This window comes from Drosophila innubila (assembly GCF_004354385.1).
Source record: "Drosophila innubila isolate TH190305 chromosome 2R unlocalized genomic scaffold, UK_Dinn_1.0 1_C_2R, whole genome shotgun sequence".
NCBI lineage: Eukaryota > Metazoa > Arthropoda > Insecta > Diptera > Drosophilidae > Drosophila > Drosophila innubila.
The window spans coordinates 13,106,094-13,129,691 of NW_022995374.1; the positions used below are offsets into that span (position 1 = coordinate 13,106,094).

Genomic DNA, 23,598 nt, shown 5'->3' on the forward strand with positions numbered 1-23,598 from the left:
TTTTTTTTTTTTTTGTATTTAAGAATATGTATTATTATTATTTGTAATTTGTATTTTTTTCCAACATTTTTTTTGTTCTTTCACTAAATCCATAAAAGTATTTTGCGTATTCGCTGTGATAATTTTTACTCGTGTATTTTCTCTTCGTTCGTGTGCCTTGTATGTGTGTGTATGGGTGTAGACGTATGAGTGTGTAAGTGTTCACAATCACATCGTATAAGAATGTTATATTGTATAAGTGGTAGTATAAGAGTAATGTAAGTAGTACTCGTATTATGCGTTTGTTTAGCTATAGCTTTTTCCGCCAACTGTTGTGCTTGTCCGCTTCGGTGTTACTCCATTTACTTGCGTCCTAGGGTATCGCGCCATTCGTTGTACTTGTCCATCTCCTCGTGCAGTTGCAGCGCCTCAACGCAGGCATTGAAAAACGGCGATCCGAAGCAGTCTTGCCTGTTTTTTTGGGATAGTCAAATAAATGGCGTTAGAAAATCGTCTTACATATTAGTTTAGCCACTTTGGCTGCGATGCTCAGTCAAAATAATTTGAGCCAAAAATTCAAAAAAATTGTTTGTGTCTTCTCAAAAAATATGGTTAGACAGTAAAGTGCATAGATAAAATGACAAAAGGCAATTGCACTTGACAAACATGGCAAAAATCAAAATGATAATCAATAATAAAAAATAATGTATAAAACTGAAAACATACCACAAAATAAAAACGGTAAGTGCGCGTTTTTAGTCGCGTCGGAAACGCGCCAAACATCGATAACAGCTGCCGCACTTGTTGCTCACTCTCTCTCTCTCTCTCGCACGCTGACACTCTTCCTGGTCAGCGTCGCATTCTTATTTCATTTATCACAATTTTGGATGCCCTCAAATAGCCAGCGATTGATCTTTTGTTCATTATTTTTCATAAATATTTTTTTTTATAATAACATTTTAGTTCCTTCATCTTTTATTTTTTTGCTGCATTTGTAATGCATTTATTTTTTTGTTAGATTTTGTGTGTTTTTACCAAAGGTTTTTTGTTTTGTTTGTGTTTTGCACAAATTGCATTTTAGACTAAAATATTTTTGTATGTAATCGTGAATATATATTCTTTTTTTTCTTATTTTTTGAAAACAAATTTTACGCTAATTACGGTAATCTTTACTAAATAGCACAAAATTTTTAATACATTTGCAAAATACTTTCGTTCTTGTGGATGCGATTCTGTTATATGTCTGTGTGTGTGTGTGTATGAGTCTGTCTGCGTAAGTGTATTTAATTTTCTTTTAGTATTTTTGTTTGTATTTTTCTTCTGTCCTGCCCTTGATGTAAAAATGTAAATGCTGCTTGGAATACGCGATACTTTTTTTGTTTTTGTTTAAATACAATACAAAAAATAATAATTATACATTAAATAAGTATATTTAAAACAATGGATCTTTTATTTTACATACATAACTCAATAATAAACAAGCTAAGAATACTTAGAAATAAATACTTCTTCGGCTTCGGGGTCTGCTCTCAAATTACTGGGAAAGAAACCCCCGATTTCGCACTGTCCCCCTCCCCTGATTTCCCCCTAATCGCTCTCCCTTTCGCTTCCTCTCTCTCTCTCTCTCTCTCTCTCTCTCTCTCTGTTCGTGTGTGTATGTGTGCGTGTGTGTGGGAGTTTGCTTACTCTCACTGTTCCCGTATATTTCCCCCCATTGTTCCCATTTCCCGTGCCCCTGTCCCTGTCCCTCACTTACAACAAACGCGTAACGTTTCAATAAATTAATTAAAATAATTCGGTTTTTTAAAAAACACATATATAGTAAAAACTGTAAGGCATACAGTAATAAATAAGTACGAATTAAATTTGGGCGTTAAATATTTAATTTGTTTTTGCTTTTGATCAGATTCTTCGGATGTGGATTCCATGTGGAACTGGAATTTGCTTTAATTTTGTTCATCTTCCATTATTGTATTGTATTTTATGTGTCTGTCTCTCTGTGTGTGTGTGTGTGTGTGTAACTGCGGATGTGGATGGTGTGGGTGGTGTTTCTGGTGGTGGTGGTGGTTGTTGTTGTAGTTGCTCGTTGGTGGCTTTAACCGAACCACTTAAAGTTATGTAACCGGCGCCATGTTGAATGATATGGGCGAACCATTCACTACTTTTATAAAATGTTGTAAATTTGTTATTTCTTCTGATGGTGTTAATAGCACTTTAACGCATTCGCCAAACCATTTGGAATCAAAGCAGTCTTTCCTAAAATGTACACAAAAAAACCAAAAAATCAACAAAAAATCATACAAAAATCAAAATTAAAATCAAATCAAATTAAATGTTAAGAAATGAAATTAAGCGAAATGAAACAGGTTCAAAATAAAGCATCTATTTGAAAACAACAGGCTTGTGAAAGGGATAGGGCGAGCCATTAATGACTTTGAGATAATGCTGCAGCTGTACAATCTCCTCATCATCGATGAGCAGCACTTTTAGGCAATCTCCAAAGGTTTCGTGGGCGAAACAATTAGCCCTGCAGCAAATAGATAAGAATAGATTTCAGCTAGCTAAGATACTTTGATAAGATAGATGATACGACTAGATAAGCTATAGATAAAACTCAAAAGCTCAAAATGTAAACATAAAAAGTTTGTTTTTGTTTTCCAAGAAATACATATTTTAAATAGTTTTCTATATTAAAATTGTATTCCTGTGTTCTTTTTTAATATCCATGTCATGGTCATATTTCAAAACATGACCATGGTAATAGGTATTTATTTTTTAAGTTATTTCTCTTTAGAATTTTTGCGCAGCAATTTGCGACAAATCGCCTTGAACCGCTTTTAAATTGATGTGGACCCTGTGATGGGGTTGAGGACGTCTTGTTGGGAAATGCGAATTGGGAAATGGATGTGGGAAATTTATGCGTGTCTCAAGGATCATTTTTATAGATAGGAAGCTTAAAGTTTTGAATATGTATATTTTCAACTGGCAATAATCGAAACTTTCGAGAGATTTTAATTTGCACAAATAAACAAAGTTTAAATGCAGAATAAATTTGGAGACTAATCAGTAAGTAAAAAGACATTGTTTATTGAAATCGGTTTTGTGTTAACAAAGTTATGAGAGTCTGCAGTTTTTGAAAAAATGTAAAGGGGTAAGTATGGAAAAATTAAAAAAAAATTAATTTACCAAATTAAGAAAATTTAAATGCAGAATGCATTAAGGGAACAAATAATGATAGAATTGACATTCTATATGAAAATCGGTTTAGTTTTGATAAAGTTATGAGATCTCATAACTATGAAAATAATATAAATTTATCCATATACGAAAATTGCTTAATTTTTCAAATCTTTTATTTATTCCTCGATTACCTAGGAAAAGGAAAGTGGGAAATTCAAAGGGAATTTTTTGTACAGGGTGTCTCAATAGCTATATGAAATTGGTTAGTGGGTGTGTGCTGTGAGAGTATTGGTAATTAAAGGAAACTTACTTGCATAGTCGATGTATACTCGTCTCACGGAACAATTGATAGCAATCCTCACAGATGCGATCCAGGCGGAAGAACATGGTCTTATTGAAGATGCCCTTGCATTCCAGATCAAAGAAATTGCTGCGCTTCGACAGATTGTGATTGTGTGGCAACGCTGTGAATATGGGTATCAAGACAAGAAACAGCACCACCGAGATCTTTATGTTGCGGGAACACATCTGAAAATAATGTAAAAAAAATACATACAAAATTAATAATGCACGTATTTCTGGCAGTGTACTGCTTATGCTCAAGTACCGGAAATAGTTTATAAATAGAACACACAATTTGCTGTGGGCCCTGTCGTGTCTATTTTTAGCCAAGAGTTGCTACAATTAAGATCAGCTTCAGTTGTTGGCTGGCTATCTGTTTACTGGGTAAATGGATATGGGCCAAGTTGAACCTTGAAACCGCACAGACACACACACACACACACACACACGCAACGGGTGGTCGGTGTCTTTCAATCAAAGAGATACGAGTCTGTATTAAGTACCTTCTCGCCTTGAGGATGTGAACTCGTAACTCGTAGATCGTAACACGTAAATCGTTACTCGTAAATTGTAACTCGTAACTCGTAGTTCAAGGTATCTAAAAATAGAGTCTGTCTGCAACTGCAATTGCCAAGTGTGTGCTAAAAATAAATGCACACAATTCGCTGTTGTTGTTGTTGTTGCATCTACAAACAGGCAACTGCCAAGTTGCCAAGTTGCCACCATCTGCTGTATACGATCTGCATGCGGCATGCGGCATCATCATAAAGGTGTCTACAAGTCTCAGACTGTCTGTCTGTCCGTCCGTCTGTCCGTCCGTCTGCCTTGGCTATTAATAGGCCTCACAATTTCAATGTTTATTGCATTATTTGCAAAATGTGTCGACTTGGCTAATTTACGAGTGTGCCATAATTTACAACTTGGCTCAAAGGCTCAAGCCGATAGCCAACAATTTCCACATGCAATGTGATACTCGTTAAACTAAGTAAACATATGCACAGTTAGTAAAGTAATTGTTTTGACTAAATTAATAATTCAGAAAAATATAGATGATCCCAATGTTTCTTCAGGTTTTTTTTTTTCAACTTATCATATATCATATATAACATTTATGAATTTCTAATTTAAAATCATTATTTTCTTTTGTGTCATTATAATTTTTTAATAACTCTTTTGACTGCATTAAGTCGACATTATATAAAAAAAGTTTCATTTTAACAAAATAAATCATGTAAATATTTTATATATTGCAAATTAGTAAAGTAAAGTAAATTCAGACAATTAGATGATCCCAATAAATATAATTATATTATTAGGTAACTAAAATGTAATTTCTTTATTTAAGTATTTGTTTTTTATTTTTTATTTTTTTTGCAAAATAAATCATGTGAGTCTTTCCTTATATTGTTATTGTTAAACCAATTACTTGACTAACTGTGTGTACATATATTTTGCTTTGTCAGACAGGCCCCCAAAATAAATAAATGAATTGAAATTTCTGTTGAATTTGCATATTTTTATCAATTTGCGTGGTCAGTTTCAATTTCAATTTCAATTGCCAGCGTCGACATACATTCCAAACTATTGAATAATTTGATTAAAAGTGCAAATTTTTCCATTGCGCCTTCTCTCAATGTGTGAAATATTGGTTGATGTGGGTGTGTGAGTGTGTGTGTGTGTGTGAAAAGTGAATGAAAATTCAAGCAGACACAGTGTCGCTATTTTGAACAACAGCAACAACAACAAAATGAAAAGAATTCTGTTGAAATTATACTGAGTATTTCGACTTTTCGTATTTCGTGTTTCGATATTTCGTCTCTCGGTCTATGATGAGTTTTAACAAGTATTTCAATTATCACCTCCCGCGTCGTTTTGTCGAATTGTCGATCGTTTCAATGTGCCATGCTCTCAATGTGTTCTCTTCGTGAGTGTGTGTGTGTGTGTGTGCGTGCGTGTGTTTATTTAAATTGATTTTTTATTGGCTCGTTGATGCTTTCAATTAAGTTGAGCGCATTTTTGTTGCCGTCGCTTTTGATTTATGGCCAATGGCTTGTAGAGAAGTAGAAAAGTTCATCAATCAGTTGCCAAATGGCCAAAACACAACTCAACAGTTGGCCAAAAAACATTAGATTTCTAGTACAATTGCTAGTATGTATGCATGTACAAATGTATGTAGTATTTTTAGGGATATTTAAATATACTATAATTAGCAGCTGTCGCGCCGCAACACGTGAGCGTCATTTAGTACGAAATAAATACAAGTAAATAACAAAACTGACGACGTAACAGTGTTGGAAAAGTGCAGGTATTACAATGACGCCAGTGCAACAACAGCTGAGGCCAAAAGATCTGCACATATTACTTGTGTAAATATATATGTATGTAATTCTTTTTTTTTTTAGTATTTTTTCTTGTACGTCTATGGAGCGTATACTTTACATCCAGGCGCCGAAGAGAGTTAACAGCAGCTGCTGCTGTCTCGCGTTACCCACACGACGACCTCTGCTCGCTCGCTAATTGGATTCGAATTGCACGATTTATGGCCATTGAGCGAGAGTTCGAGAACGAGTTCGAGTTCGATTGGTAGAGTGTGTGAGTGCGAGTGTGCCTGCATTTTATTTTTAACACTTTTGCCGGCTCGCATAAATTGCATAATCGATATGGGCGGCATTATAAAGTAACAGGCGTTATATTAAACAGCGAGCAATAACAACTGTTAAACCTTAACAGCAGCTGTAAGTCATTTAGTCCTCTTCATACATAAAATGCTGAGAGAGTGTTCGTTCTCATAACTTCACCTTATTAATTTCATCATGTCAACGAGCCTTAACAGCAGCTGTAAGTAATTAAGTTGACTCTCTCTCTCTCTTTTTCCTTCAACTCTGTTGCTTTATTGCTGCTCTTGATGGCGTCATCATTGAGCAGCAAACAGGAGCCGATGAACGCACGAGCACGAGCGAATGAACCATTGCGAATATAGAACGCTTGATCGATTCCAAGCCGATCAACTTGATTATCAGCATCATCGTCATCATTGTTATTGTCATTATCATCATGGTAGAGCATGTGCTGGCAATTTGTTTGCATTGTGCTTTGATTAGCTGCCAATTGATTTTATTTGTCGGCGTGCCGCTTTGTATCAATTTAAATGACTGTCTGTCATACATACAAGCAGTCGCATTATAACAAAAAAAAATAAAAAAAACTTGAGTGCGTGTGTGTGTGTGTGTGTGTGTGTCTGTGTATAACTGAATCATTCATTGGCGCATGTTTCATATCCAAGTCGATTTGTGCCTGATTGTAAACTATTCAACTTTGATTTTGATTGCTCTCTCTTTCTGTTTATGTGTGTGTGAGTTGTACTGTGCGTGCGTGTGTGTGTGTGTGTGCTGACAGGCGACATTGAATGAAGTCATGAGCCAAAAATAATGACAGCAATTATAATAAATTTTGAATTCTTTTGTGCGCAATAGTTTTAAGAATTTAACGCCTTCTTTTCGACCCCCCACAGACATATACATAAACATAAAATAAAAAACTGTCTCACCATTAACCGCCATAAACCGATTTACTGGTTGACAAATATTTAAGCAAAAAAAATAACAAAACGTCCACTTGTCTGGAATTTGTGGTCTTATCAGGACGCCTAAATTTGGCTTGCGGTATTTGCCAGGTATGTCATGTTATCGCAACAAATATCTTTTATTTTTATGGCATTTTACAGCGAATTGGCAATGAGTGACAATGAAATGACTGCAAAACTGTGACCACATATGTACACACACACACAAATGCACTTATATGTGCATGCAAACATACATACATACATACCTATATATGTATTGAGTAAGCAGCGTGTTCCACAAACTTAACGCTTGGCTACGCAAGCATAGCAAAAGATGCAAAGGTTTAAGTTAAATTGTGCATTTTACAAAGCAAAGAAAGAAACCAAATTGCCATTTACAGCGCGTGCTACTGTTAACAGCATCTGTTAATCACAGCGGCTTGAAATGATTTATGGAAATGAGGAATAATCCTGGAATATCAGAATGTTCACTGCTTACATTTTCTGTTAATAACAGCGCCTTTTTTGCATGTTCAACTGTTATAGTTAAAATAAAAAGAATCCTGGAATATCTGTTTATTTTCAAGTGTAAAGCAAACTGCTACCGCTTAGTTAGTTTGTAAAAACTACTTAAACAACCCACTCAAGTGTTAAAACGACTCTCGAGACTGCATGGTACCATGGCCACTCAGAAGGCAACAACAACAACACAATAAAAAAAAAAACACAACGACATGGCGAGACTGCTTGGTACCAAATAAACTGGCACAGCGATTGTTGGTTGTAGTTGTTGCTGTTGCTGTTGTTGCCTGTTTTGTTGGCCTGTTGCGTTGCGACCGTTGCGCCTGCGTTAAACGGTGCTGTTAATTTACTAGACATGCCGCATTTGCATTTCGTTGCAACTGCAACTGAAACTGGACGCCCCTTGTGGCAAGCGCATTTTAATATGCAATTTAATATGCATTAAATTCTCTTTTGGCATTAAATTAATAGCGAAGCAACAGCAGCAATAACAGCAGTAACAACAACTACAACGAGAGCAACTGAGAGTCAGTTGCAAAATGGCGGCAGGTAGTGTCGGCTTCTGTTTGTGAATGTTGTCCACTGGAATAGGATGAGTATATGTATGTATGCATGTGAGTATGTGTGAGTGTATTAATTTCGCTCACTTTGCCTACCGCCTGCTGATGCTGATGAGCCTTTCTATGGCTTCCAGCTGCGCTGCCGCCGCCGCTGTCACCGTCGCGGTCGCCGTTAACAGATTCATAAAGATGCATGATGCTGAGAGAGTAGTCAATTTCAATTTCAATTTCAATTGATTGCTGCTGAATTGCCGATCTCTCTGGGGATTGATCTCTGTTGCCCGTGCGCGTTATTGTATCCAATTAGTATTATTAAGATTAATAGTTGCACACGTTTCGTAATAGAACTGTCAAGTCAAATACAAATATGTAATTACATATGTACACATGTATTGTATGTTTGTTTACGCTTCTTGAAACCGAATCACAAGACCTCAAAAATGATGTTGAAGTAGTTATGAAAATAAAGTGCAAACAACAACGATATGTTGTATTTGTACACAGAAACAAACAAGCAAATAAATAAACACACTAACACACACACACTCAGTGAGTTGTCTAAGAAAGTCAAATCTGACAAAACTGACAAAAAAGACAAAAAAGACAAACAAAACACCCGCGCGAGCAATCAACTTTGTTGGCAACAGAAATAAAACTGAAGATCGCAAAACTGTTGAGGTTGCTGTTGCCACTTAGCTCAGAGACAACGACGGTTGCTGCTGCTGTTGTCTTTTTCTTATCAGACACACACAAACACACAGAGAGAGAGAGTCACACAACAACAAGATTTGGGAGAGGCAGCGACGACAGCGAGTCTGGCGTTGTTTGAGCGTCAGCCAGGCAAACGAATCGTGTCGAACTCAGCCAAGTTATGTGTGATCACACACACACGTACACACACACACACGCACACACTCACAGACTGTCGCGCATTATAGATGCAGAGTGGAACACCCAGGCGTATACGTGATATGCATTATAAAATCACTTGACGCTTATCAAGTTGCCGCAAGCTGTTGTTGTTTCTTTTTCTATTTCTTTTTCTTCTATTTTTCTTATTTTTTTTTTTGTGATCAAGTCCTGCCTCTTGGCTGTAAGCATGAATAACCAATTATGTGGATCAATTACGTTAACGAGCATCACATAAACTACTCGGTAGTTAAACAATTTAACAACAACAACATCGTTCAACCTGAAATTGCAACTAATTGAAGTGGAACAGATTCTGTAACGCTAAATAAGCCAAGTTAATGCTTATAATATATAGAAATTATATAAAATTGATTTAAATTACGTATAGATCTTTATTTTTTTTCTTACATTTATTCTCATTGCTCATACGCAGCGTTGCTCAGCTTTAGAGCGAGTTGATTAAATTGGCTACAGACTGCTGACCAGTTGCAGTTTTGGCAGCCAGTTGGGCGGCATCCACACACACACACACAGACAGACAGACAAACATACACATGTAATACAACAATTGACATTTTATTAGTTTAATTGAAAGCAAAACAATTTTAGTAGTATGCATAGAGAATCGACAAACTGGTTTCGACTAGTTTTTCTTTTTTTTTTTTTTTGTGAATAATCAGACGAATACGAATACAAGTTTCGAATACTGTACGAGTAGTTGAACAGCGCAACGAGGCAGAGAGAAGCGTGTCACAGGTTTCACTGTACATACATTTACATATAAGTATGTAGATATATATAAATTAAACAAGTCCATTGAGGAAATTATTTGCAAATACACATACATATGTATATATTTAAAGCTTTGCCTGCTGATTGTGTCAATTTCAGTTGCTGTTTGGTTTTAAATGCATATAAATCACATAATTAAGTTTTGCGTTTTGAAAATGAGTCACGTAAGTAAGTTTTGAAAATGAGTCACGGCAAGAAACGATCACACAAGCCAATTACAATAAACGGACATTGAACGTGTGAACATGAAGAATTAACAGAAAGCAAACAAGCAAATTGTTTGTTTGTATTTGTATTCTAAGAATGCGAGAAATGCCCCCACAATGAACACAAATGAACACAAATTTAAATTAATTCGTTACCATTCGATTCGTTTCGATTTGATTCGTTTCATGGGAAATACTTTTGGTTTGGGAACCAAAAATGGAGTTGTCACAGTGAGCAGACAATCAAACGGAATTTAGTTGAAATGGTTTAGAGACATTTTATTTTTTTTTAATAATTCATGTAATATTTAAGTTAAATATTATATTACATATTAATAAAAGCAAAAAGCTATCGATAATTCCAAGAAAAACAAGGCTGCCATATTGTTCAGTTTTATTTTAAGTCCTACAAATTAATTTAACTATTTATTATTTTAAATCGCATGAATACAAATTTATATAGCATACTTTTGGGCTAAGCTACAGGGTATCTTTGAGTTGTGCTTGCAGCTCTTGCTTTGGTTGTTGTACGGCCAAGGACGGAAGAAATGTGTGACGCTTAAGCGTCAAGTGCGACTATATAAGGCCAAGACTTTGGTCAACCAAAGAGGGGAAGGGGAGGGGTTTGGGCCACAGTTTGAACGATCGCTTGACGTCAATTAAAGTTGAAAAATGACTGCAAACTGCAAACTAGTTTGCAACGATTACATGACACAAAATCAATCATTAACATTTGTAAATTGTGTGCGACTTATTTGGAAACCTGTTGTTATTGTTGTTATTGTTGTTGTTGCTGCTGTTGCTGCTATTGTTGTTGTTATTAGTCAGCTTCATTGGGGAGTTGTCTATTAACTTTAGGTTGCTGAATTGTAACGTTTGTTGTTAGTCTTTTTATCAGCAGCAGCTTTAACAATTGTTGTTGTTATTGTTTTTGTTGTTGTTGCTGCATTGACAGGCCCCCGTTTTCGGTAAATTGTTGTTGTTAAGTTTTTATGGCTGTTTGTCAATTGATTGTTCATTTTTATTGGCTTATTACAACATTTAATTTGCCTGCTGACATAAGAACGCATTTAACATTTACGATCCGCAACAACAACAATAAGAACCACAACGACAAATACGTCAACAATAATAATAATAATAATAAAAATCAGTTAATTGCTTCATTGGCAGCATAACTATATGGATATAGATAAATGATATGTATAGTTGTTAAACGGCCATTAAAGGCCAATTTAATGCGCAGACACACACACCCATAGACAGGCCATAAAAATGTTGATGGCAATGGCAAAAATAAATAAAAGAAAAAACAAAAACAAACAACGTTCAAAAATGAAAACACTAAAATCAAGAAACTGTTGCATCAGCCAATTTTCAAATTGATTTTGATCTGACCATGATTACAATTCAAGAGATCACGCAATATTTGACAAATATTTACCATTTATTTATTTATTTAGTTAATAGTTTCAACAGGCTGGCAACTCTTAAAGTTAAGTGAGTAATTGCGCATCACTAACTTGTGTGTTCTATCATCGCTAGTTTGGAATTAGTTGCCTTCCAGGATCACAGGCAGCTAGCTATCTCGCTCTGACCTTTACACTGGACAAAATGGCGCTTGGGTCAAAGAGAGTAAACTTGTATGAAGAGAAAATTGAGTAAAAGTGTTGCAATTGAAAAATTAAGAGAAAACAAAGTGTGTTTTAATAGATTTCATAGATATTATTGTGCCAATGTCAAATCGAAGCGATTTTTGCAAACTCGTGCGGGTGTGTGTGTGTGTGTTTTTATGGGGCATTGAACTGCTGCTAAATAAGTCAACACAGACACACAATGGGAGAGTCAGGGCAAAGGCTGCATCTGGCAGACGTTATAGAACGATTGTTCGGATTGTACTTATAATAATATGGAAAACATATGTATGCATATTGTGTGTGCTTAATTTTTTTTTATTTTGATATATGGCTGGCATTGTTGGCCATTTTTCAATTGGCAACATCAAAGCGTGCCAAATGTACTCGCAATCGCATTTGTATCTGTATCTTTGTATCTGTATCTTTTTTTTTGCCACACATTAACCTCCAAGTGCGGCCGCTGTTACCAATCAGAGTCCACTTGATTGCCGCCGGCTTTTGAAGCGCCTGCCAGGAACCAAACGCAACTTCATTATCATCATGCCAAAGCAGAAGATCATTTAAACAATTGCCTTTCAATTAGGCGAACCGAACGAAGGAGATGAGGAAGAAGGAGGCAGAAAGACAGACAGAAGACGCGTGCCCAAATAAGAAACCGGCAAGAATTCGAGTAGAAGAAGAAAGCATTGCAAAGATTTATCGCCGAATTTAATTAAAATCATATAATTGGTTCTTAAAAAAGGAATGAAAAATTAAAGCCAGCGGCAAAGACTCTAAATACAAGGTCAGTTAATCAATTATCCCTCACATTTGAAAAGGAAAAAACAAGTAGTTAGAAAACAAGATATGTCTGGCGATGGTTTTTCGGTTTAAAAGTGTAAGGAATAACTCTCTGATTTAATTTATTATAATCATAGGTCGAAATATCATTTTCTGTAGCAAATGGTAGTTTTAAAGGTATCTATGCTTAAAAAATAAAATAAAACATGACAAAAGAAATATTAAAATCGTTATCAATCTGAAGATCAACGCTTTAGAGATCGCACATACAAATACTTTATATCAGGAATATGCAGACGCATAAAAAGAAATCAAAGTGAATGCTTTAAGAGTCTGCAAAGTTTTTTTAAATCAATTGCTTCGATTGTTGGTCGCGTCTTGCACTTTAATTCCAGCATTTGTCTGTTCAATTTCAATTTCAGTTTCAATTTGAGTTACTGTTTCCACTTGCATTTCAATCAGCATGAGCGGCAGCATCAAGTGCAACTTCATCATTATCATGGCCTTTTCAAGTTCATTAACATGCCACATCCAATTCAATTCCAATGACGTCCATTCTGAGTTTCTTGTTGCTTGTTTCATGTTTCTTGTTTCTGTTTCATTTCTGAACTTGAAAAATGCATTTCATATTTAAGACTCTGGATTTCTTGGAACAACATGCTGTTCAAATTAAAATCGTCCCGCCATTATTCTCCCCATCCCTCCTTACACTCCTCCCTCCCCCGATTGATACTCACATTTAGTGACAGCTTCTTCATAGCGTTTATTTTGTTGTTTCTTTGATTGTTTTTTGTGTTTGTTTGATGTTTATCTGCTTCTGCTTTGTTCTTCCTTTTTCAGTATGTTTTTTTTTTTATTGTGAAATTAGCCAATAAAATCGTTGCTAATTTGTTTGTTTGTTTAATGACTTTGATTTAAGTACTTCTGTTTGGTTTAAGTACTCGTTTAGCACAGTTTAATTATATTTTTTATGTTCCGTTTTTTCTTTTCTTGATTTACGTTTGTTTCTTAAGTTGATTTGCCGCAGCTTAAGTTTATTTAAGGGCTTATTGTATTTTCTAAGGAAAAAATAAAATTAGTATAAGTATTATTATCAATTTGATTTTATTGTTGCTGATTGAATGAAATATCGGTATATTCGCAAATCGATGGTTATCGACATTTAATTTATCTACTTTATTACAAATGGCTGCCTGGAAGTTTCGCTCTTTGAATTTGTAAGAGTTCATGAAATACCCATTCCAAATTCTAAATACACATTGCAAGCATTTGTTGTGCTCGTATGATCGTACGTTGTCATTTATTATTATTATTAATGTTATGTTTGCATGTGTATTTGTGTGTTGTGTGTGTATTATTGTGCGACTGTGTGCGTAAACGTCGACGTCAACGCCATTGATTAAAATCATTTATATGCATTGAGTGCTTTAACGGCCAAACTGCAGCAGAGCAACAGCGTGAGCGTGGGCAAAGAGAGCAGGAGTGAGAGCAACTGGAAGAGCTGGACAAGGAGAAGGAGAGAGAGAGAGAGGGCTGGCTGGGCGAATGCACATGGCTGCTTTTGCTCTTTGCTCTTGTTGTTGCTGTTGCTGTTGTTGGTTATTGCTGATGTTGATTTATTTAGCCGGTCTGATCGCTTCGCTCGTTGCATTTAAAATGTCGGAAGTGTTTGCGTGCAAAAAATAAATACAAATGTGTCTGTATGCGTGTTTGTATTTAAGCATAATGCATAAATATATGTACATATATACATATATTTCCTGTTGAAAGCGCAATTGTGTGGCAACAGCAGCACCAACAACAACAACATGACATATTGGCAAAAAGCGGCAACAATTTCGATTTCTAGGAAACGCTTGATATGCTCAAAAATAACAAAACTCAAAACTCATACATAATTCGCAATCGCATTCCAATTTCAATTCCAATGTCCCTATGCCTGTGCTCGCCTTATCCCTCTTCCCTCTTCCAAGTCTCTCCTCTCGCTTGCACGCACCAATAAGAACTTATGACATCATCGCCAACATAAAATATCAACGAAAGTTGTCTTGTCTGTCTGCGCTGGTATTGGTATTGGTGTTCGTGTTGTTGTTGTTGTTGTTGGCACACCCTCTCATGGCAACAGAGTCAAAAATAAAGAAGAGAAACAATGTCAAATATGTACGAGAGCACAAGGAAACGTGGCTCAAAAAAGTCATCGTTAAACGTCATCTGTGTGGCCTGTGCAGAGTTTCTTCTCAGTGTGTGAGTGTGTGCAAGGTGGCAACATAATGCAAAAACAACAACAACAACAAAAAGGGCACCAAAAACAACAGGCGGCATTGATTTAGTTATGGATATCTCGATGAGATGACGACACAGTGACGATTTGAAGATGCTCAATTGAGAAAAGGGCAAAGGGAGAGGGAGAGGCGGGCACGGCAGGTAGTCTCCCTTTCTCGTTAACTGCAGAGAGACCTGAGCACAGTGCGCACACAGATTAAAACATCGCGATAAGCAAGCAATTGGTATTTGGAATTTGTATGCGGTATTTGGTATTCGGAATTCGTATTTCGGCTTTCGAAATTTGGTATTTTTATTATATTTGGTCTTAATTTGCAGTCCTCATTTGTTGGCTCTTATTTTTGGTTACGCTTCTCGTTAACTTTAAATGCAATTGTATTTTAAAAGATCAACAATAAAAACAACAATGATAATAACTGCAATAATAATAATCACAACACATCAACTTTTTAGCGCGGTACTTTTCCACAATTCACACAATTCGAAAGATATCAACTTTTATCTGCCTCTTTTTCATATTTTTTTTTTGTAATTTCGTTAATTACTGTTGGCCCAAAGTTGTTTAAAGCTGTACCGTGTTTTTTTTTTTTTTGTGATTTAACGTGTTTTTTAAATGAATCGGTCTTTCAAATTATGTGAATACGAAAACTCCAAACGAGATTTATATTTATTTATACATTTTTGCTGACGTTTTCATATCACAATTTTCTAAGAATCGATGGTAATTTATAATTGCACAATGTTTATTTTTTATTTATTTTTTATCAATGATTTACTTTCAAATATTTAACATTTTAATTGGCACATTTATTTATTTTTTTGCTTGCACTTCTTTCGTATTTCGTGATGTCGCTGCGTGCTTACATGATCTTTTTAAATGTGAATATCTCGTTAACTATGCCACAAGTTGTCTCTCGAAAACGACCTGCTCGCCACGCTGTTCAAAATGAAACTGTTGCACTCTGAAATCCGGTTTTGTTTTTTATACTAAATTTTTAAGAAACTCTGAGAGCGACCCTCTTACCTCTGCAACATTGTTTGGCTGTTGACTGTTGACTGAAGCTGTTAAGTGTCTCGCATGTTAACTTAACATTTTCATTATATTGATTTTGATGCTCTGTTAGTCAAATTATTTGCAGCTTAGGCACATTTGAAATGTTGAGATACATGTATCCACACATGTTGCTAGGTTAACAGCGCTCTGTTATACTCTTTTAGGCACGCTCTCTCTCTCTCTCTTTGGCTCTTGTGTGTGTGTGTGAGTGTTGTGCTCTTTGGGCCACTTGTTGCTACCGGCACAAAAACTGTAACTGTAACTGTTGCGCCCCCTCTCTGAGGATCTGTTATATATTATTCCGCTTGGGTTGGATTTCCCCTAGGCTTCTACTTGGCGTTGGCTGTTGATGCAATTAATTGCCAATCGTTGCAATTACTGCAACATATAATTGCATAGAACTACAATCACTGTATCGCGGCGAGTTCCATTGTAATACCCTTTAGACATGATCTTTAAGAAGGGGTAAATTTCCTCCAGACTCAAAAAGATAATGCCAAGTTGACAATCAATTAAAAACTTAACTATCTTAAATTTATTCAATTATTCCTTCTTGCATAGCATACTATTAGGCTGACATTGAGACTATTAACAAGATATTTACAGGGTATTTATGTAGCTGAGCACATTTGAAATATACAGCTATTTTGCACAGTCAGGCCAATTTACCAGTTAATTGTTGGGGAATATTTGTGTAAATCAGAAATATTATGTAAAATTCTCCATAATGGAAAGTGCCTAGGGACAGTATCAAGTTTTCAATCCAAACCCGATGTTGCGATGATGACTGTGCAACTGACAGCCGGAACTACACGCGATGCTGAGAATGGGGTTAAAAATAAATGCAATATTGTGGTAAATACATTGCATATGGATAACAATTCAATCCATCCCCCTCACTGTGTGTTAATTAGACACACAGTAACGGTATATATAGCTGATCACGTATCGATAACTCACACTATGCAAAGTTCAAATCCCACAGCAAAAAAATCATAAAAAATATTACGAGAACCGCAGGTGAATGCGTACTTTGTGGGGGCGTGTAATTATCGTCATTTGATTACCCGTAATAAATAATCATTATAATTAAATGAAAGTTGTAAAGAATACCGCATTTATAGTTATAGCTAGTTATAGATCGCAACGTCATTTTTACGTTATCAGAATTTGCGATTAAGTTAATTAAATCATCAATCCATGTTATTACTAATAATAGAGGGCAGAAAAATAGAAACCAATGAAATTAATTAGTGCACGCATTTAGATATGGGCATCGATTGTTGCGCTCATTTTCCATTTATTGGATAGTTGACCCGATTGACGTTATGACGCATATGTATGAAGGGTGAGAAACCCCGCAGTGACGTTAGCACTATTTAATTACAATTAATCATTCCAAAAACAATCAAATATTCCCAGAAAAGAGCAAAAAATTCAATAAATAAAGTAAATCACTTTTTACCCAAACTGTTTAATATTTCAATTTTTTTCATATATAATTAGCATTTTTACCCTTTAATTCTATTGCTTACGTATTAATTTATTTTATTTATGTAATCATCCAACATTTAATTACTATTAATCATTGCTTAATCATTACGGAGAGCAACCAAATATTCCCAGAAAATAAAATAAAGTGAAGTAAATTGAATAATTATAAATATTTTCATATTTTAAGTCCAAGCGCTACATGTTTTAATTGAATGCTTAAGTTTTAATTTATTTTATTTAGCAATAAAATTAATATGATTATTTATATTATTATATTATGTTTGTGTTTGACACTCAAACTCAGTTGCAAATCTTTAAAGCGGAAATGAACTTTCACACAGTTTTTTCTTTTGACATTGAAGTATTAGAGTTCCTTAACTTAATGAACTGAGGATCAGCATCAATTTGGTGTTGAAACGTTCTTAAAAATGTTCCCATGCCTCTAAATTAAATACAATCAAACATTTCACACAGATGGACGCACATAACGCGCAAAACGGAACCGGAAATTACAACAAGTGCGTGTGTGTGTGTGTGTGTGTGTGTGTGAACGCCTCTCTCTCTCGCTCGCTCGCTCTCACTCTGCGGCAAAGATGCCGACATGTAGTGGAAATGGAATTAAATTGAAATGTTATTAAATATATTCCGACACACGGGCATTATTCCATGCAAATACAATAATGAACAACAAACAATTGACCTTGTAACAATTTCTTTACAACAACAACAAGAAGAAGAATGGAAAAGTTTTATATTTGTTATTTGGGCGCTGTAAATACGCGACTGGAACAGTGGAAAGTACATGGGAATGAGAGCAGGGACAGGGACGAATTTATTAAATGCCATCGCTGCACTTTAATTTCAATGCTAATAACCTCAAACTGGGCCAGAAAGCAAATAAAATAAAACAAACACAAGTTGAACTTGCCAAATGGAAATGCCGAAAAAAGGGTGTGTGATAAAAGTAAACAAACAAACAAACGAACGAACAGACAGATTGTCAAACATGCAAACGATATGCAAATATGCATAAACTGAAACTGAGATCAGATTGAAATTGAAGTGAGATCGGGAAAGGGAGTGGAATGGGGTGAGGTGGATGGAGAGTGTGGGAGCGGGAAAAGTTGCGCTTACCTTAGGCGCTTGTATCGAGTTTGATCCGAGTTTCGTTTTGTTTGGCGCTTATCGCCTATCGGCCGCTATTTTTCTCCCTTTCGCTGCTGAATTTCGTTGCATAAATTTCGACAACTTTTGGTTACTTTTTTTATACTTTTGGCTTTGACTTTTTTTTTTAAACTTCACGCTTGGGCGTTTCTCTGGCGCTTAAACTTATCGCCATTTTGTGTGGATTTTTGTTAGGTCTTTGTGTGCGTTGCGTTGATGCGGCCTAGGCGGCATAGGTGGGCGTGGCCAATAAATTAATGGCACCAAAAAGACACTAACAAACACGAACTTGGACACTTTCTACATATACATATATTCTTTCAATTGCAATTGTTGTTGTTGTTGCTGCAACACACGTATTTGTACATTTGCTTTTGGTATTTTCATTCATTATCCAATCTTGCTTTCACAAGCGTTTCACTCTCACTGCAGCTTCTTCTCTCTCTCTCTCTCTCTATCGCTATCCTTTTCTAGATGAGATGAGTGCGTAACAAAACGGACGATAATCACCAGTGGCGGCAATCAACAATCGTTATCGTTCACAATGGAACCGAACCGACGCGCAATGAATGAATCTGAATTGTTTGTTTGTTTGTTTGTATGACGTGCGGTTTTTCTACTGCGACAGCGACAGCGACTGCGAAGCTGATCTACACACTAACACGCACGCACAAAAAAGAGCATAGACTTAACAGTCGCACTCCTTCACACTCACTCACTCGCACAGGGTGTAAGTAGCATACGTACATAGGTACATGGTGACGGCAGCAGAGACGTTGGCAGAGGCGGATGCGGGGTATTTCGCACGCAATGCGAGTTGTTGGTTGGCGCGTTTAGTGACATTCAGTGCCAGGGCATCGAAATTGCCTTACATATGCACACTCACACAAACACACTTACAAACACATGCATACATGTACATATCTTTGTAAATATATTTCCACATAATTGATACGCGGCATATGTACATTGTACATACATAGTACATATGTAGATATGTATATCAAAGTAGTCCGTCCCTGGCCAAGGGTCGCATAATTTTCATAATTCACAATTTACTGTGTACTAAATACAATTGTAGTTGTATTTACATACATGTATTTATATAGTAAATATTAAAAGATCTGCAATGCACAAAAACAAATAATTTTGTTAACACATATAGAATCGAGTAGATATATACGAATATATCTGTATCTATATGCCAAGGCGACGACGCGACTACAAATTTGACTTATTTCGAATATTAAGAATAAAAATGTCAAGCCGCATGAGCAACGAAAGCAGACTAAATGCAAAAAATGAATTGACAAAATGTTGTACTGACTGTGGGGAACACTGAGCACTGAGCACAGAACACAGAGCATTGAGCACTGGAACATGGACGATCATTCTGAAACACACACACACACACATGACGATGTTGCTCAACTGTATATACAGTGGCTCACAGCTTATTTCAACCAGCACCTACAAAAGTGTTTAATCAGTTATAACAACTAAACTGAAAAAGATATCTTTGACTTTTTAGACAGAATTATTTGGAACAATTTTCCACTTACCCTGCATCCTGTTTTTGTTGACAAACTGTTATTTGATGCTCTGGATTGTAGAATTTGAAAATTAATTTTCCTTAAGAAACCTACTCTATTTTTAATTGATTTTTAAGTTTGAAATAAATAAAAAAAATATTAAAAAAGATACTTAAGAAAATAAATTAAACTGTATTTAATATGCTGCTGCCTGAAATAAGCTGGAAGTCACTGTACGTATGTATGTATGTGTGTGTTTGTCTGTCAGTCAGACAATGCTGCGTCCCCCTTTTAGCAGTGTGATAACGTGTATGTATGTACGTGTGTGTGTGTGTGAGTGAGTGTGCAACTCTGGTCATTGCATTGACACAGAGACACGCGTCCCTAATGGGGTTTTTAGACCCCAGACAAAGAAACGAATCACAGTCAAGTATACGATAAGAGTATATTCAGTCTTATGTGATTACTGCAATCACGAGAACGTGCAGTCAGCGAATCCCTTTTGTCAACTACGCCACTGACTGTGAGACACACACACAAGTGCACGAATTGAAATTGAAATTGAAGCATGTAACTGTAATTCGCTCGCACTCACCAAAATAAAGCGCGTCGCGAGCATAAATGAGCTGAGAACATTGTCAAATGAAGCATGATTGACTAGCAGTTACCATTCATGTAAATAGTTCAAAATGCAATTATTTCTTTGTTTTGTTTTAAAAAATTGCTAAGATCAATGAAAATTGTTAATAAGTTTGTGATTTTTTAACTTGTTTTAAGAACTAGTTAAGCATAACGAAATAAGAATGTAAAAAAATATAAATAGTTTTAGCAAAAGTAAATATTTAAAATTTTAGTTCTGGTAGTTCCATATAAAAAGAAAACAGTGAAGTAAAGAGAAGCAGAAGAATGTGATAAATACTTGATAAAAAACTTTCCGCCGACGGAAATTTCTATCCTACTCCCTTCGGAACTTTGTTATTCAAATTCTACGAACTGACAATGAATTCTTGGTATAAACCTAAAAGTATACTATAGAAAAGTTGAATATATTGCAAATATTTGGCCTATTTCGATATTTATTTTTATATTTTGTAGTTAAGCTACTTTCTTCACTGCACCTAATTATAGAGGGTATTTCAAAGTGAAACATTTTTTTCTCACTTCTCAATGTGTGCGTGTGTAAAATATATCTTTGCAGGCAGTTCAGTTCTTGCAGCACCTCCACCTCCAGTTGATGACTCTGAGATTGAGGTTCGTCCGCCGCATTGGACTCCGTGTAAAATGTAAAACGTTTTTCAGCTGCGTCGCAAATTACGAGTATTACCCGTTTCCGTTTTGGGCGGCAACAACGCAGCCCCGGACTTAAATAAAATCGTATATTGCCAAGCCAAAGCCATATAAATATGTATATTATATATGTACATCTAGTATATTTGTGTGTATAAATATCTATATATAAATTATACGCCTCTTTTCAATTAGATTTACGAGCATTGCGCGCTTGCGCTTTTGACCTGCAGTTTCTCAACTATTTTGTTAATAATACATGTAAATAATATATAACTGTAGATATGTGTATTTATTTGTATACGTATTATAATATAATATATGGTATATTACGTATACGCCAGCGTGTCAACAAACTTGTAATGTGGCACAAGTATGATTCAATAAACTCACGGAGGCTGTCAGACGTGTTGTCTGACTGTGTGTGTGTTGACCAGACACAATTGACAGGCAACTGGAATTGTTGCAGCGATCATCCAAGTAGAATAAACGAGTATCTACCATATTAGAAATGATGCTAATGAAGTTGACTATTGAAGCCAAACTCAAAGAAATTTATGTATTTAACGGTTACATGGCCTTTTCAACAGATTGCGCAATTGACTAGTGACTAAAAATGCAGTTAATTTTGCAATAATTCTTGTTACTAATTTCTCTTTTTAAGATATATCTTAGGTACTTAGTATGTATACTAAATGAGCGGCGCACACGCAAATTATAAATACTAAGCAGTCACACATTGTAAGGAAATGTCAAACACAAGCCTCTGTTCTCAGTGAGAGAGAGAGAGAGAGAGAGAAGAAGAGAGTTGACAGAGAGGCAGTTGACCGGCAAAGGTCACCCGCAAATATTGTATGATCTCTGAGTAACAGACTATCTGTAGATGTATCTAAATTCGTGACACTTAAGCCAAACAAACCAGATATAACTGCTGTCATTTAAGATAGGCAACATTTTTAGTTAATGCGACGGTCTAACTGTTTGACTGTCTGACGGACATAAATGTACCTCTCTCAACTTTAATTTGAAATACTTCCCTTCACTCTAGTATCTTAAATAAAATCTTAAGTTATACTCTTGCAGAAGGTATTAACACTTAGACGCGATATGTGTAACGTTTTAAGCTTAACACAGCGAGTATATCCGTTGGGTTATCAATATATCATGTGTCAACCTTTAGAATTAAAAATTGTTTTATTTCTTGAGATATCTCAACTTAACTGACAAGTTCAATGTTTCACCGTTTTATTGCTTGTATATTTCATATTATTTTATACATCTCCAACTAATTGTACAGAAATATTACAAAAATGAGTTAATTTGTTTTATTAAAACTTTTTAAAGAATTACGCCGAAATTGTTTGGAAATAGTTATATACTTTAAAAAACTTTTTTTTAAATTACGAGAAAAGTGTATACAATTTTTGACGTGCGGAAGATAACTTTTCTTTCTTGATTTTTTTTATTTCTATTTCCATTTCGATTGCAATTATAGATCACTTTGTTGGCCTTTTTTTTGCTTGAAACCCGTTTTGTGGCGTCTATAAATAGATGGCAAGCCAGCAAATGATTGGCCAACTGTTGGCTTGCTGTGTGCTGTGGCTAACTGATCCAAACATTCAATTCGTACTCACCATTTTGTATTGACAGTTACAGTTACTGCTGCTGCTGTGGATGTTGTTGATAAAACTCCGTTGGGCTCTGCAAACTGGGCCAAAATGTTTGCGAAACTTCTGGCCAGGCCGCTTATATAGCCCATTTTTTGCATTTGTGGGGGGGTGTTGGGGGAGTGTCACCACTTTTGGGTGGCTGTTGCGGTCTTCTTTTTGCATAATGCTGATTACAAAGCGCCCTCAAGACAACTGTATAAATTATAGATTGTAGTCGCATTCGCATTTGTATTCGTATTTGTATTTGTGTCTCTCTGTCATATGATTATGATTATGTGCTTGATTAGAATGCGCTCTTATCACTTGTTGCTGCTGTGTATTAATGTTTATGAGCGCAGCCACCGCAGGACCTATTCATCTATTTATCTATCTCGTACTCTCCAACTCGTATTCCAATGCAATGACCGACTGCCTGTCAATTTGACACCACAAAGGATGTCATTAGACAGACAGTTCGTTGGCGATGCCAAGGACGATTCATTATGCACATCGATATGCGATTATTGAAATGCTCAAAGGATCTGCCCGACATTGTAAGCCTTTCACTTTCAAAACAGCAGGTTATACTCTAGTACTGCCACTTTTTGGCCTCAAACAAGCCAAATAACTAGTGATAAGACCACTGAAAAGTCAAAAGCA

General features: G+C 35.7%; 1 protein-coding gene across 6 annotated transcripts; it reads right to left on the reverse strand.

The window, feature by feature from the left end:
• Positions 1 to 66: 66 nt before the first annotated feature.
• LOC117783081 (ion transport peptide) lies at positions 67 to 23,005 on the reverse strand. Of its 6 annotated transcripts, XR_004617348.1 has the most exons (5): positions 15,623 to 15,798; positions 13,213 to 13,533; positions 3,470 to 3,687; positions 706 to 2,235; positions 67 to 450 (listed from the first exon to the last, which is right to left on the reverse strand). XR_004617348.1 is itself a non-coding variant. In XM_034620260.1 (3 exons), exons 1-3 carry the CDS (start codon positions 8,341 to 8,343, stop codon positions 342 to 344), a joined length of 435 nt encoding a protein of 144 aa, XP_034476151.1. In that variant the 5' UTR covers positions 8,344 to 8,639; the 3' UTR covers positions 67 to 341. The 6 variants fall into 6 exon arrangements, 1 of the variants encoding a protein (XP_034476151.1); XR_004617349.1 differs by lacking the exons at positions 13,213 to 13,533; positions 15,623 to 15,798 and adding an exon at positions 22,924 to 23,005; XR_004617350.1 differs by lacking the exons at positions 13,213 to 13,533; positions 15,623 to 15,798 and adding an exon at positions 18,441 to 19,446.
• Positions 23,006 to 23,598: the final 593 nt, after the last annotated feature.

Excerpts from the sequence above, each read along its gene's own strand:
- LOC117783081 (XM_034620260.1), bottom strand. The coding sequence starts at position 8,343 with ATGCATCTTTATGAATCTGTTAACGGCGACCGCGACGGTGACAGCGGC. Across the intron at positions 3,688-8,235 it reads ATCAGCAGGCGGTAGGCAAA|ATGTGTTCCCGCAACATAAA; the intron begins GTGAGCGAAATT and ends CATTATTTTCAG. Across the intron at positions 451-3,469 it reads AGTATACATCGACTATGCAA|GCAAGACTGCTTCGGATCGC; the intron begins GTAAGTTTCCTT and ends CCAAAAAAACAG.